This window comes from Sceloporus undulatus, chromosome 1, assembly GCF_019175285.1.
Source record: "Sceloporus undulatus isolate JIND9_A2432 ecotype Alabama chromosome 1, SceUnd_v1.1, whole genome shotgun sequence".
Classification (NCBI taxonomy): domain Eukaryota; kingdom Metazoa; phylum Chordata; class Lepidosauria; order Squamata; family Phrynosomatidae; genus Sceloporus; species Sceloporus undulatus.
The window spans coordinates 1549280-1563626 of NC_056522.1; the positions used below are offsets into that span (position 1 = coordinate 1549280).

General features: G+C 43.8%; 1 protein-coding gene across 1 annotated transcript in view; it reads right to left on the bottom strand.

Moving 5' to 3' along the window:
* LOC121919786 (dystrobrevin beta-like) overlaps positions 1–14347 on the bottom strand; it is a 206651-nt gene that overhangs the window by 91695 nt on the left and 100609 nt on the right. Inside the window, 1 exon segment of the mRNA XM_042446691.1 lies at positions 11325–11402. Within this exon segment, the coding sequence (XP_042302625.1) occupies positions 11325–11402 (78 nt within the window).

A 14347-nucleotide genomic window follows, 5' to 3' on the forward strand; every position in this document is an offset into this window, starting at 1 on the left:
ATCTTTGCATTTTAGAATTGTTTCTAGTTTTTTCATAGCTGCTCTTCCCAATCTTAATCTTCTTCTGATTAGGACATTAAAAAAGGTGATGGTTTTGACAAGTCTGCCAGGTGTCACTCCATGAAGTTGCAAACATCAATGATTCTCAAGCATCTAGGAACCAGGGAGCTTATCCTTGCATAATGTGGCCTATTCCAAGAAGTGATGATGTTTGTAAAGGTGCTGTTGGCTTCCTGTCTCTGGTGATTTCATTTAGATGTTTTGTCATCTCATTTGGAATGGCTCCAACCTTTCCCACAATCCTTTGGAAACTATGCAAAAATATGACTTAGCAAAGAACTGGTGGGAGCACAAGCCTGGAAAAGTTGTCAAAAATGCAGAAGTAAAAATCTTATGGTACACAACTGACTTTAGCAGATATAACAGTGGTTAAGAAAATGAAAACTTGGATTACAGATGTGGTAATCAGGAGGAATAGCAGAATTGAAGCAAGGGAAAAGATCATCATAACCTCCACTACCACCATCTCACTAGCCAATGGTGAGAGATGCTGGGAGTTCAAGTCCAACAACACCTGGAGGGTCAGAGTTACCTACTCCTATTTTCCTTCTAGGATGGCAGCCTGGCAAAAGCCATGTTGCAGACCTGAGGTGAATACTATAGAGCAGACAGACCTCATCTGCCCAGATCACAACTGGTGGCTCCACTCAAACACATGCAAGTAAATGCCCACACATGCAATCCTGCACTACAAGAATTAAAAGAACTGGCAAATGCAATCTCAGAGCCATTGGCAAAAATAATCTTTGAGGACTCCTGGAGAAGAGGAGAAGTCCCAGCCGACTGGCGGAGGGCAAACGTTGTCCCCATCTTCAAAAAGGGGAAAAAAGAGGATCCCAACAATTATCGTCCAGTTAGTCTGAGATCAATCCCAGGAAAGATTCTGGAGCAGATCATTAAACAGAGAGTCTGTGAACATCTAGAAGGCAATGCCATCATCACAAAAAGTCAACATGGGTTTCAGAGAAAGAAGTCATGCCAGACATCTTCTCTGAAAATGCCAGCCACAGATGCTGGTGAAACATCAGGAAGAAAATTTTCTAGAACATGGCCACATAGTCTGAAAAACCCACAAAAAACCATGGATGCTGGCCATGAAAGCCTTCGACTTCACATTCTCAAAGACTATTATGGCCAATGGCTCCAATATGACATTCGCCAGTTCTTTTAGTACCCTTGGATGGAGTTCATCTGGTCCTGGAGACTTAAATTTATTTAGATTAACCAGGTATTCTTCTACTATCTCTTTACTTATTCTGTGCTGAAATTCCCCTATTCTGTCCTCTGCTCCATTATCCTCAGGTTGAGCACCCTTTGCCTTTTCTGAGAAGACGGAGGCAAAGAAGGTGTTGAGTAATTCTGCCTTTTCTCTGTCTTCTGTTAGCATTTTGCCATCTTCTCCACGCAGTGAACCTACCGTTTCCTTCTTCTTCCTTTTGCTGCGGACATATCCAAAAAAGCCCTTTTTGTTCTTCTTAACCTCTCTGGAAAGACTGAGTTCATTCTGCGCTTGAGCTTTTCTGACTTTACCCTTCAAATGCCTGCTATTTCTTTGAATTCCTCTTTGGTGATTTCCCCCTTTTTCCATTTCTTATACATGTTCCGTTTCAAACTTAGCTCCGTTGAAAGTTCCTTAGTCTTCCATCCTGGTTTCTTGAGACTTCTCCCATTTTTCTTTCTCACTGGAACTGTTTGAAATTGTGCCTTCAGTATCTCCCTTTTGAGAAAGTCCCATCCGTCCTGAACTCCCTTCTCTTTTAGTATTTCTGACCATGGAATCGCCCTCAATACTTCTCTAAGTTTACTGAAATCCGCTCTCCTAAAGTCTAGGATGCGTGTCTGACTCTGCCTGGCTTCTCCTTTCCACTGTATTACAAACTCCAGGAGAACGTGGTCACTTCCACCTAATGATCCCACCACTTGCACCCCATTAACCAAGTCATCCTTGTTGGTGAGGATCAGATCTAAAATAGCTGACCCCCTTGTTGCCTCTTCCACCTTTTGGACCATGAAATAGTCTTCCAGGCAAGTGAGGAATTTGCTAGACCTTGAGGATTTGGCTGAGTTTGACTTCCAGCAAATATCAGGATAGTTGAAGTCGCCCATCACTACTACATCTCTCCTTTTTGAGTGTGTGGTCATCTGTTCTAGAAAGATATCATCCAATTCCTCAGTCTGACTTGGGGGTCTGTAGTAGACTCCCAGCATAACATCCTTGTTGTTTCCCTCCCCTTTAATTCTTATCCAGATGCTCTCCTCCTGGCTTCCAGGATTGATGTCCTGGATCTCTTCACTGGTGTAAATATCTCTGACATATAGTGCTATTCCTCACCCTTTCCTCTTTGGCCTTTTGCTCTTGAAAAGGTTGTACCCCTCTATTTCTACATTCCACTTATGAGACTCATCCCACCAGGTTTCAGTGATGCCTATTATATCATATTTGCTTGCCAGACCACTCAGAATTTGAATTATTATATGCTAGAACTATACTGCAATAATGGTGGTTCTGCAGTCTCACAAAACACATCCGTGGTGATCACCTATAGTTTCTGAATGAAGCTTTGCTGCTTTTACTGTTGAACGCCTGGATTTCTGGACTGAAGTGTTCCTGTACATGACAGCCCTGTTGCTCCCTGAACGTGAACATGTGTGCTTAGGATGGCACATGCCCCTTCCCTTAACTCAGGAGGCTAAAATGTAAAACTGCCTGACAATGTGACAAAAGAAGGACAAGCAAAGGTTGGGGGAGAAGGACAGACAGAAGGCCTGGCTGGCAGCTGATCAAGTGCTCTCTTGGCAAGATGCACTTACTACTCTTCAGGAAGAGCGGCTCTTGCTGCAGAGAAAGCGTTTTCCCTGCCCCAGTTCTGTCTCCACCATTTTACTGACTCAAGGGCTTTTCCTTTGCCAAAGGAGAGCACAGCCCTAGAGACAGCCGACTTCTCAACTCCACCAGGCCCCTTGTTATCGCTTCCCTATTGCTCTAGAGACACAGGAATGTGGTCCAGGTGAGAGAGAGAACACTGGATGCAAGCAGATTAGAAAAAGCTAGGGGCTGAACAGATCACCACAAGGGGTGGCTTGCAGCCGCCTCTTTCTTCGCTGGATCAGGGCTGTGATGTGTAGCTGTGGCTCCTTTTTTGTGTCACAGAAAGGATGCCATAGCTGCCAGCGCCATGGCTTTTCGGCACTCCTTTGGCACTGTGTCATCTGGATGCAGTGCCAGAGGAGTGCCATGACACTGTCTGCCATGCACTGGGGTGCCTGGTGTCACACTAACATGGGGGTGGAATCGGGGCATGTAGCATGTGGACACCATGCCCCCACTCCGCCCCAATGCCAGCGTTTATCACCTTCTTTACAGCCTCTTAGTTAGCATAAATCCATGCGGCGCATTTCTTCCAGTCTTAAGCCCTTCTGTTCTGAAGCCCTCACGTCTTACTGCATCTGGCAAACACACAGAGTGAGTGAGAGGAAAAGGCAGAACAAGAGAGGCTCACCTCATCACCAAACCCATAAATTTTGCAACCCCATGGGTATTCATACAGTCTGTAAAGGTTCTTCCTGGGCACCAGTTCCCTCCATGCATTTGAGGATATAGCCCTAGTCTACAAAAGCTTATGCCCAAATAACTCCATGCATCTGAGGAAATAGATCAAGACTATAAATGCTTATGCTACAACAGGAGCATGCTTCTGTCAATTGAGCCCAACAGGAGAAGCATGGACTCCTCTGTCTGCCTACTGCAAGAGCAATGCTAGAAATCCTTACAGTAAACAGAGTCTGGCTCCCAGTCCCGAAAAACACCAAAATTAGGACCCAGCCAATGCAAATGAAAGCCAGCCAGGTCAGGGGGATTTCCCAGCAGACAGTGGATCATTAAGTAAATGGACCCCCTGAGGCCTTGCCATTCAGCAACAGAACAATACACAGATTAACATGGAAATCGCTTCCTCTCAACCAACAGTACATGGACCCCACTCTCTTCCATGCCAGCATTCTCTGAAGATGCCAGCCACAGATGCTGGTGAAACGTCAGGAGAAACTCTTCCAAAACACGGCCTCATAGCCCCAAAAAACCACAAAAAACTTACTGTGATTAATAATTTGTATACCTCATCAAAACTTATTTACTTTTTCATCTTATTTTAGTCTATTCTATTCCGTTTTATTTATTCTATTGTGTTGTCTGACTAATTCGGACGGAGCAAAGGAAGAAGGTTGAGGATACGTTAGTATATTTAAATACAAAGCTTATAGATATATAAATTCATGTATGTATCGGGGACTTAAAAACATTAAACTATTTTAGCTTAATTAACAAGTTAACTGGATAAAGACTGTAAATTTGACATTGAATTCACTTGTCCACTTTCAAGCATGCCCTATGCTACCATCTGCCTGCGATGTCCTTCTGCTTTCTACATATGGCTAACAACAGGCCACTCTCCAGACAGAGACAGACAGACAGATGTTGCAGAATGCTCTGGAAGGTGCAGGTAAGCTCTTCCAAGAGTGATACCGTATTTTACGGTGTATAAGACGACCTTCAACTTTTCCAGTTAAAATATAGAGTTTGGGATATACTCACTGTATAAGACTACCCCTCTTCCAATGCAAACCAAATAATTTTTTTAAAAAAATCAGATTTGATTTCAATATGGTAATTTTAATTCAAATGCTTATGACATGCAGGTACTTATCAGGAAACCTTGTTGTATACAAAGCCTGCTTGGATTGGTCAGCTCTCCCTGCCTGCCCAGCCCTCCCTGTCTCCAAGACTATCAGAGCGGTATTGCAAACACGGCTCTTTTTTCCAGACCTTGGGCATCCCAGACGCCTGCAGTTTGCTCTGCTCTTCAGTTACATATGCAGCGACTGCAGATTCTCCCGTCCGGCTCAGAAGTTTCAGCACCTGCCCTATAAGATGACACCCGACTTTTGAGAAGATTTTCCTGGGTTAAAAAGTAGTCTTATACGCCAGAAAATACAGTACTTCCAAGGTTAGTCTCTGTGCCTCCTTATTCCTTCTTGGTCCTTTCCTATCCTGCTCTTGGTGCTTCTAAGCATCCCAATCCTTTGTTGCTCCCTATTTCCTTTTTTTAAAACCTTGATGCACAGAAGGCTTCCTGACTTTCCCTAGACAGATGTAGTCCCCCAACTGCAGAAGACTGGCATCAGATTTCGAGAACCAGAGTCACTCAGGAAGACTCTCTCAAGAACCTATCCTCCCCAAATTCCTGGCCAAGGCTTTCCTCCACTATACAAGGCTTTCCTTCCTTATCTGAGCCCAAAGGCAAGACCTGTCTTTCACGTTTGTCTCTTAGCTCTCCCTTTATGACCACTGTTCAAATGATGCTCATCACCACACCAATGTGTTTTGTGTTTCCATTACATATCGCACTCCCCTTATGTCCTATGGCTTCATGCCCCGTGCCTGATAAAGGCACAAAAACTCACGCCGGGAATGTATTTATTCCCAGTTAGTCTCAAAAGTGCTGCTGGATTCTTTTATTCCTTTTTATGCTAAAAGAGACTGCTGCGGCTCTGGCTTGCTGAATCCTCTTTCAAGCTGTGAGCCTCAGTTTCAGGAGGGAAGATGAGTGGGAAATAATGCAGGAGGAAGGGGAAGAGGCTGCCTGGAGGCTGAAAGGCTTTCTTTATCCTCACTTGTAGAAGCAAAGGAAGCCAGAGATGTCTGACAGATGTGCAAATGCCCATCCTCCTTGGCCTGCGTGGTGAATCAAGTCCGCCCCTGAGTCTCTGATCGTCCCAGAAGCAGCAGCAGCAGCAGCAGCCTTTGGGCTTGGGTGGATACTTGCCCTCCCTCTGTCTGATGCCTATTCATTTCATTAATCATCCCAATTCCTTCTTCTGTTGTCCTTTACCCCGGAAGGAAGCCCATGGGCCCAGCAGAAATGCAACAGATGAAGCCACAGGGCTCTCACCAACCCTCCCCCTCCAACCTAATTTTGTGGATGTTACTCCTTACCAACAAGCCTCAGCCCAAAGGCAGGCTAGTCTGACTCTTCAATGCTTTTTAAAGAGACAAGTGGGTTAGTCTCTTTCAGCATAAAAAGGTAAAAGACAGGTGTGTGTCTTGGGGGGGGAGTAGGGATCTTGCAGCACCTATACAATTAATAGAGTTATCTCAGCCTGAACTTAACAATTCTCTTCCTCAGATGCTCTGATGGTGTTTGTTGTTGTTGTGTACCTTCAAGGTGTCTCTAACTTATGGTGACCTTAAGCGTTTTCTTCAGAGGGGATTTGCCACAGTTAATCCTCTGAGGCTGAGAGAGTGTGACTTGCCCAAAGTCACCCAGTGGGTTTACATGGCCAAGCTGGAATTCAAACCATGGTCTCTAGAGTCATAATCCAACTTTCAAACCACTACACCACACTGGCTATATGAAGTACTATATTCAAAGTCTCAGGTGCTTGTCACAACTTAGACGATTCATTGAAGGTTTATGGCCAGAGTCACAACTTGCATTTCTCTGTATCACACTAAACTCTTGATTCCAGCCCCTGAATTGTGTAACTATCCTCAAATACCTGTGGCTTAGAGACTGTACTTCATCATTGCATCTCAAGTACTGAAATCCATGAAAGCTCGTACTAAGATAAATCTGCTGGTCTTTTTATTTATTTATTTACATATATACAATCTTACAAATAGTAACACAATAAGAGGAAAGACAAGTGAAGGAAAAAAAAAGAGAAGCTAATACACTAATAATATTCTTAATCTACTTTGTACTACCATATCTTCCAGTCTGTTCTTCGATGTTTTTTACTTCACCTCTTTTAAAAACTGCTCCTATATAGTTTCCCAACTTATCATCCTATACAGCGAACAACATTGAAATTATTCCTCAATAACATTAGTTATAAATACTCTCCCATCTCACTGAAATATCTATTCTTTTTTTATCATTCTTATGTGCAGTCAATGGTGTTTATCAGACGAGCTCTTAAAGAGCTACTATTCCAGTGTGACTCCTCTAGCTGCCTCCTGTTGCATGCTGGGATTGGCAGTTTTAAGGAGGGGTATTTAGAATTCTCAGGCAGAGAAGTTCAGCTCCTTAAAACTGCCAATCCCAGAATGCAACAGGAGGCTGCTAGAGGAGTCACACTGGAATAGTAGCTCTTTAAGAGCATAGTGTGATAAACATCATATGTTACCCTAGCTTTATTTATAACTATCGCATCTTATTCTCTTTTTATTATAGGGAGATTGCTCTTGTTCTTCCCCCTTGTCTTCAGATTTGTGATGTCTTATTATAGCTTATATATACATTTGTCAATTACTATATAGCACCTTTATGTCGGGTTTGACCATCTCTTTTTACAATATGTCAGTAACGGTTTCCACATTTCCTCATTTGAGGCCTCGTAACTGTCTTCCTCCCTCATCCACATCGTTAGCATATCCATTTCCATGGCTTCCAGAGCCTTCATTAGCCACTCATCTATATCTATATCTCCCATCCTTTTCCAATTTTTCGCTATTGTAACCCTTGCTGTTGTTATTAAGTACAACCATATTTTTTTCTGTTTTCTTAATATGTTACCTTGAATCATGTTCAACAATAGTGTTTCTGGTTCTAATCTTATATTAATTTGATATATTTCCTTAATTATTTCCTGTACCTTTTTCCAGAATTGTTTTACCATCAGACATGTCCACCACATGTGATAGTAGGAGCCATAGTAATGATTACATCTCCAACATAGATTCGAACCATTTTTCATCATCTTAGCCCATCTTGATGGAGGGATATGCCACCTATGCATCATTTTCATGAAGTTTTCTTTCAAATCAGTGCAACATGTGAAATTCAAATCTTTACCCCATGCCCTTTCCCATCTTTCTAATTGTATAGTTCTATTAATATTCTTGGCCCATTCAATCATACAACCTTTTATCGTTTCTTCTTCATGGTCTAATTTTATACACATTTTATATATTTTTGAAATTATTCCTTTACTCCCCTTTTCCAAGATCCAATCAAATTCATTTTTTTCTATGGCTATCCCTTCTTGATTCTTATCTTTCCGAAATCTCGAACTTAATTGTAAATATTGAAACCAGGTTAAATTTGTTCCCTGCTTTTCTAATTCTTCTCTACTTTTTCCATTTGTGTTATATCTTTGTATTTGAGCCAATTTTTCCCTGTCTTTGCTCTATACATAAAAGCTTCATGGGGGGATGTCCATAACAGTAAACTTCTATATAATTTATTCTTATATTTCTTCCAAATTTTAAGTAATGATCTACGTAGAATGTGGTCATTGAATTGTTTGTTTTGTTCTATTTTCCCATACCACATATATGCGTGCCAACCGTATCTAATGTTGAATCCTTCCAAATTCAGTATATTTTCATTATCTAAATTAATCCATTCTCTCAGCCAATCTAGACAGTTTGCTTCGTGATATATCTTAAAATCTGGCAATGCAAATCCTCCTCTTTCTTTCAGGTCAGTAAGTACTTTCCATTTTATCCTCGGTTTCCGGCCCGCCCATATGAACTTTGATATATCTTTCTTCCACTGATTAAAAATTTGGTCCTTTAAGATTATTGGGAGATTTTGGAGGAGGTACATTATTTTTGGTAGGATATTCATTTTAACCATAGATATTTTTCCCATTAATGAGACATGTAAGTCTTCTCATTTAGTTAAGCTAGTTTTGATTTCTTGCTGCTGGTCTTAAAGGTGCTGCTAGATTCCAACAGAAACAGATCATTTGGTACCCAAGTCATGTTAAGAAAAAAGCAACATGGGATATACAGTAAATGAAATAAAACATGTATGTGAGAGTCAGGGTGACTAAGCAGAAGCCAATTGGGAACCACACAGGTGTAAATGGTAATACAATTAACAAGTCCTGAATGCCAAGGACAAGAGATGCAAAGTGGATAATAGGACACACCTGAATATTGTTAAGTGGTCAAGGCTGAGATGATGAAATCATTAATTGTAGGATGAACCAAGAGAACCAATGAGAATGATGTACACGCCTACTGGGTGGAAACAGACCACAGTGGGTGGTACCATGCATTGACTATAATAATGACTATGCATCCCAATGTATTTTGTGGGTTGTAGAGTGGGTAGTAGAGTATTGTTGTGTTGGATAGTATTGGAGCTGTATATAGTAGAATAAAGTAGATCTTTTATTTAAGACTACTGAGTTGTCTGGTGTCTTGGGTGAAGCTACAAGAACCAGCTGGATCCTGAAGAAGAAGGGTGAAGACTTCTGTGGAAGCAAGAGTGAGAAGGCTTGGAGAGTTTGTCAGGGTCTTCAGCCTGTTCTCTGTAACTCTGCTAAGCTATAACCACTGGCCAAAACTGGTCAGCGCGGTGCACAACCAGGTGGTGAGTTCAAGCCAGAGGTGAAGAGCTACAACTCCCATCATCCCTGACAAGTCAGACTATTTGGACCAAGCCAAACCAGGTCCCAAAACTGTAAGGGCTTTCCTGCAGTGCCTGAATTCTGGACAACCCAGAAACCCTGGGCACAACCCAGTGTGCCACACCAGGCCGAAGTGCCAAGCCAGGTGTGGGAATCCACTGGCAGGTGTGCCTTCTTGTCCTGGCTCTCATCCACTTCCCAGGCGGAGAAGCAAAACTACACTCGCCACCAATTGAAAGGGACCCCCTTCTGGTGTTCCTTATTTTTCCAGTCTGGGCCCCAAAGTGTGATGGGCATAATTCAGCCCCCAAGAATAGTTTAGAGACAACTCAAATCTTAAAAAGGGGGAGGGCAAGATGGTTTACGGTTCCTCTGCAACTGCTTAAGAAAGCAGAATTCCTTAGGGCTCCCGCTGAGACAGGGAACTTCCATCCCAGACATAACAACTCTTCAAAGCTGAAACCTTCATACAACCAATACAGTACTTACTTTATGCACATGAAAGTAAAAGCAAAGAATCACAGTAATGGCTAAATATAAATAAATAAAAGGAACTTGGAAAGGAGGCAAGACATTCCTCTTTGCTCAAGAAAGATGGAAAGTTCTTTGGTGGATGGAAAGAAAGACTGTGCTGGGAAAGGAGAAAGAAGGCTTTAATCTTCCTGGGTTTCATGTTCCCTGCTTGACGCCCTTTTGCTCAACAGTGGAACATTGCAGTTTCTGCCTATCTCAAACAATATGTATGATCCTGCCATCGAAGGAGAGGCAGGCAAGGCTCTTGGCCAGGGGCAGCAGCTGAATGCCCTCCTGTTCTTTCACAGGGAAAGCTATGGCACACCTTGTACCCTCAGCTCCCAGCTGGGACAGCTACATGATTAAGGTCCTGCCGGGGCCTCTATGGATAACCTCGAATCATAAAGCTGGAACAGGCCATAAGGGCCATCCAGACCAAGTCCATTCTGCCATGCATGAAGACACCATCCTGGGTTTCCAGCCTCTGCTTAAAAACTTTCAAGGGAGTGTGCTCCATTGTCAAACAGAGGCTGGTTTAGGCCTAATGTTGAGCTGGAATCTCTTTTCCTGGAGCTTGCATCCATTGCTCTGTGTCTTATTCTCTGGAGCAGCAGAAAACAAGCTTGCTCCATCCTGAACCCCATTCTGCCATGCAGGAAATCTCAATCAAAGCATCCCCGACAGATGGCCATCCAGCCTCTGCTTAAAGACCTCCAAAGAAGGGGACTCCACCAAAATCCCTGAGGAATGAGTGTGTTCCTCTGTCAAACAGCTCTTATTGTCAGGAAGTTCCTCCTAATGTTGAGCTGGAATCTCTTTTCCTGCAGCTTGGACCCATTGCTCCGGGTCCTAGTCTCTGGAGTAGCAGAAAACAAGCTTGCTCCCTCCTCAATATGGCATCCCTTCAAATATTTAAACAGGGCTATCAGATCACCTCTTAACCTTCTCTTTTCCAGGCTAAACATCTGCATCATCCCCAGACATCAGTGGAGCAAAGTCATAAGCTAGGAGTGCTGGAGATTAGAATTCAATACATCCAGACATTTCTCGCTGTCTAGAGAAAAGGCAGGGGCAGTGTGGGTGGGTAGGAAGAGTTGAGATGGTGAAGTAAACAAGCCAACAGTATCGTGGGTGGAAAAACTAAAAACAAAGACTGCAAAATAAATGAATGGACAACAATCACAGCTGGTCCCAGAGTCTTTGGAATGGGAGCCATAGCCGTTGTCTTTGCTCGTCTGTCGGATGCGCTCTCCCTAGGAGCCAAAGCATGGTCACCCCTCAAGTGTGGCCAGAGCCATTGCCCCCCAACTTGTCTCTACAAACCCTCTTACCTTTTAGTTGGCGTGGGGGCCCCGGAGGACATGTGGGTCACCATGGCATCATTCATGTTGGTGAGTGGCCGGGAAGGGCTGGAATACAAAAGCATTTGGGAAACATTAGAATGGGCAAGAGGTCAGCAAGAGGCAGAGATGTGGAGAAAAGGTGACGGCTCTTACAAGGTATGGGCTCTTACAAGAAATCACAAAAATACATAATTAGTATCTTATTATATATCCTAACGGCTCCTTTATAGCTCTCCTTTTGCCCTCCCCCAAAACTGGGTCTCAAGGCGGCTTGTGGTTTTTAGGTATTTGTAATTTAGGATTCTAGTTAACGAATTCTTATGTGAGGCAGTTAGATGCCTTGAGCTCTTAGAAAGAAAGGCAGGAGAGGAATCCATTTTTTTTCGGGGGGGGGGGGGAAGTACATGAGGAAGACATGCCACAGTCTGAGATGTCAGAGCAGATTTGCCCCAAGGCTTCTTCCTCTTGCAAAGAAGTCACAGAAAGGTAGGAACTGAGGGAGCCCAGGGGCTACCAACCGCCATTCAGTGAAAGAAATCCAAAGCAAAAGCATTCCTGAAAGATGACCAGCTTTCCCCCTGCTCTGGGCATTTATAGAGGTAAAAATGTAGGGTGAACTTGCACCCAGATCATTTTTTCAGACTCCTAGAGTTGGAAGGGATCTCAAGGGCCATATCATCCAACCTCTGGACGCCAGTTCTGGAATCCACAGCTAAAGCACCCTGGAGAGGTGGGCATCTGATCTCTGTTTGAAAGCCTCCAATGAAGGAGAGCCCATCACCTCTCATGGGAGCATGAATAACAGGAGTTGCACCATGCATCTTGCCTGTCATGCTTTTTAGTAGAAAGACATGATAAGGGGGTTGGGTACGTTAGGCTTTGTGATGGGAGATACAGTACTGGATTTGACAGCGTTCCACCACATGACAGACCTAGGCAGGCCCCTGAGGGGCAGACAGCGCTGCCAGTCTCACCAGAGTCCTGTATGCCTCTCCCTGCTTTCCTTGGATAGCAAAGGAATGGCTGCCCCCCAAAAAACCCCAGAGAAGCAGGCACACAGGACCCCTGCACCCTTTACATTTTGAAAAGCCTGCAACTGTCACAATGGCAATGTTTCTCTTTTTATTGCATCTTACATCCTTTACTGAAAGAGCACCTAGAACCATAGAATCTAGAGTTGGAAGGGACCTCAAGAGCCACCCAGTCCAACCCCTTTCTGCCATATGAGAATACAGAATCAAAGCATCCCTGACATATGGCCATTCAGCCTCTATTTTAAAACCTCCAGAAAGGAGACTCCACTACTCTCCAAAGGAGTGTGTTCTACTTTTGAACTACTGTTAGGACGTTCTTCCTAATGTTAGGTGGAATCTCTTTTCCTGTAGTTTGAATTCATTGCTCCATGCCCTACCCTCTGGAGCATCAGAAAACAAGCTTGCTCCCTCCTCAATATAACAGCCCTTCAAATGCTTAAACAGGGCTCTCATATCACTTCTTAACCATCTCTTCTCCAGGCTAAGCATCCCCAGCTCCCTAAGTCTCTCCTCATAGGGCATGGATTCCAGACCCTGGTGGATCTCAAATATTGAAGCAGGGATGAGAACCTTGCATCACTGCAGATGTGGTGGAATTGTAATTCCCATCAACCCCCCTGGCTAGCACAACCAATGGTGAGGAATCCTGGGAGCTGCAGCCCAACAACGGCTAAACACTTTATTAAAAACACACGCAAAATTGCTAATAAGCAAGACAAAGGATACTCCAGACTGGACACTCCTCCTCACCTTTGGAAACACCACAGGTTATAGCCAGTGCAGAAGCCACATGTTTACCTCTGGCCTTAAAAAATTCATGGGGGGGGGGGAGATAAGGGGAGTACCACCAAGAGGCTTGTTCTTGCACTCTCTCCATTCACTGCCATGACATGCTCTGGGTCAGAACTGGCTGTCATCCTAGGCCTCCCCAAGCAGGCCCATAGCTAGGCCTTTAGGGGCCCTGGGGCAGAAAGTACATTTGGGGCCCCTATATATTTTTTATATCCTGAGTCCTACCGCGAGCCACGGGCGCCATCTTGGCACACCGCTATTTACATGGGGCGCGTGTCAATGACATGACTCATGCGCCATCTCCAAATGGTGCAGCGCACGAGGGACGTCACAGCACCTCTCCAGAGTGCTTATGCTGCCTCTGTTGCAGTGGATAAAGGAGCCGCATGTCGTGGCTCAGTTGTCATAATTTTCTACCACCAAACTGGGACAAAATGTAGGAAAAATGTAGTATAAAATTTACCCCAAAACGTAGGACAAGATTTACCCCAAAATATAGGACATTTAAGAAAAATGGAGGACATAACCAACTAAAATCCAAAAACATTAATTTTTTTAAAAAAAGTAATATAAGTGCTTATATTGTGGAGATCTTGTTGCACCTCTGAGACTAAATGCATCTGAAGAAGCAGACTTTAGGAAAGCTCATGCTGTCAACTTCTTTCTTTCAGTTAATAATAATAATAATGTAAGAATTCAAAGACATAGAGATTTTGGAGCACCTCTGAGGCTAAATGCATCTGAGGAAGTGTGGCAGGAGGCAGCGGTGGAGGAGAACCAAGGGTCGATCCCTTCTTTGGGCATAAAAAACTCACTGGGCTTGGGTCACACTCTCTCAGCCTTAAGGGAAGGTGAAGAGAAATTCCCTCTGAACAAATCTTCCAAGAAAACCTTGGGGCAAGTCACACTCCCTCAGCCTCAGAGGATGGCAAAGTCAAACCCTCTCTGAACAAACCTCCCAAGAAAACCTCTTGAAGGCGCACACTCGCACACACCCAAGTCACCAAAGGCAGACTCTCTGAACAAAGCAAGAAAACCCACTAGGCATGTAAGTCACACACTCTCAGCCTCAAGGAAACACTGGCAAAGGCAAACTCTGAACAAACCAGGATGTTTTGAAATTCCTCCTGGGGGGAAATGTAGGACATGTCCTGGATAAAGGACGCCGTCTGGTCACCCTGCTAA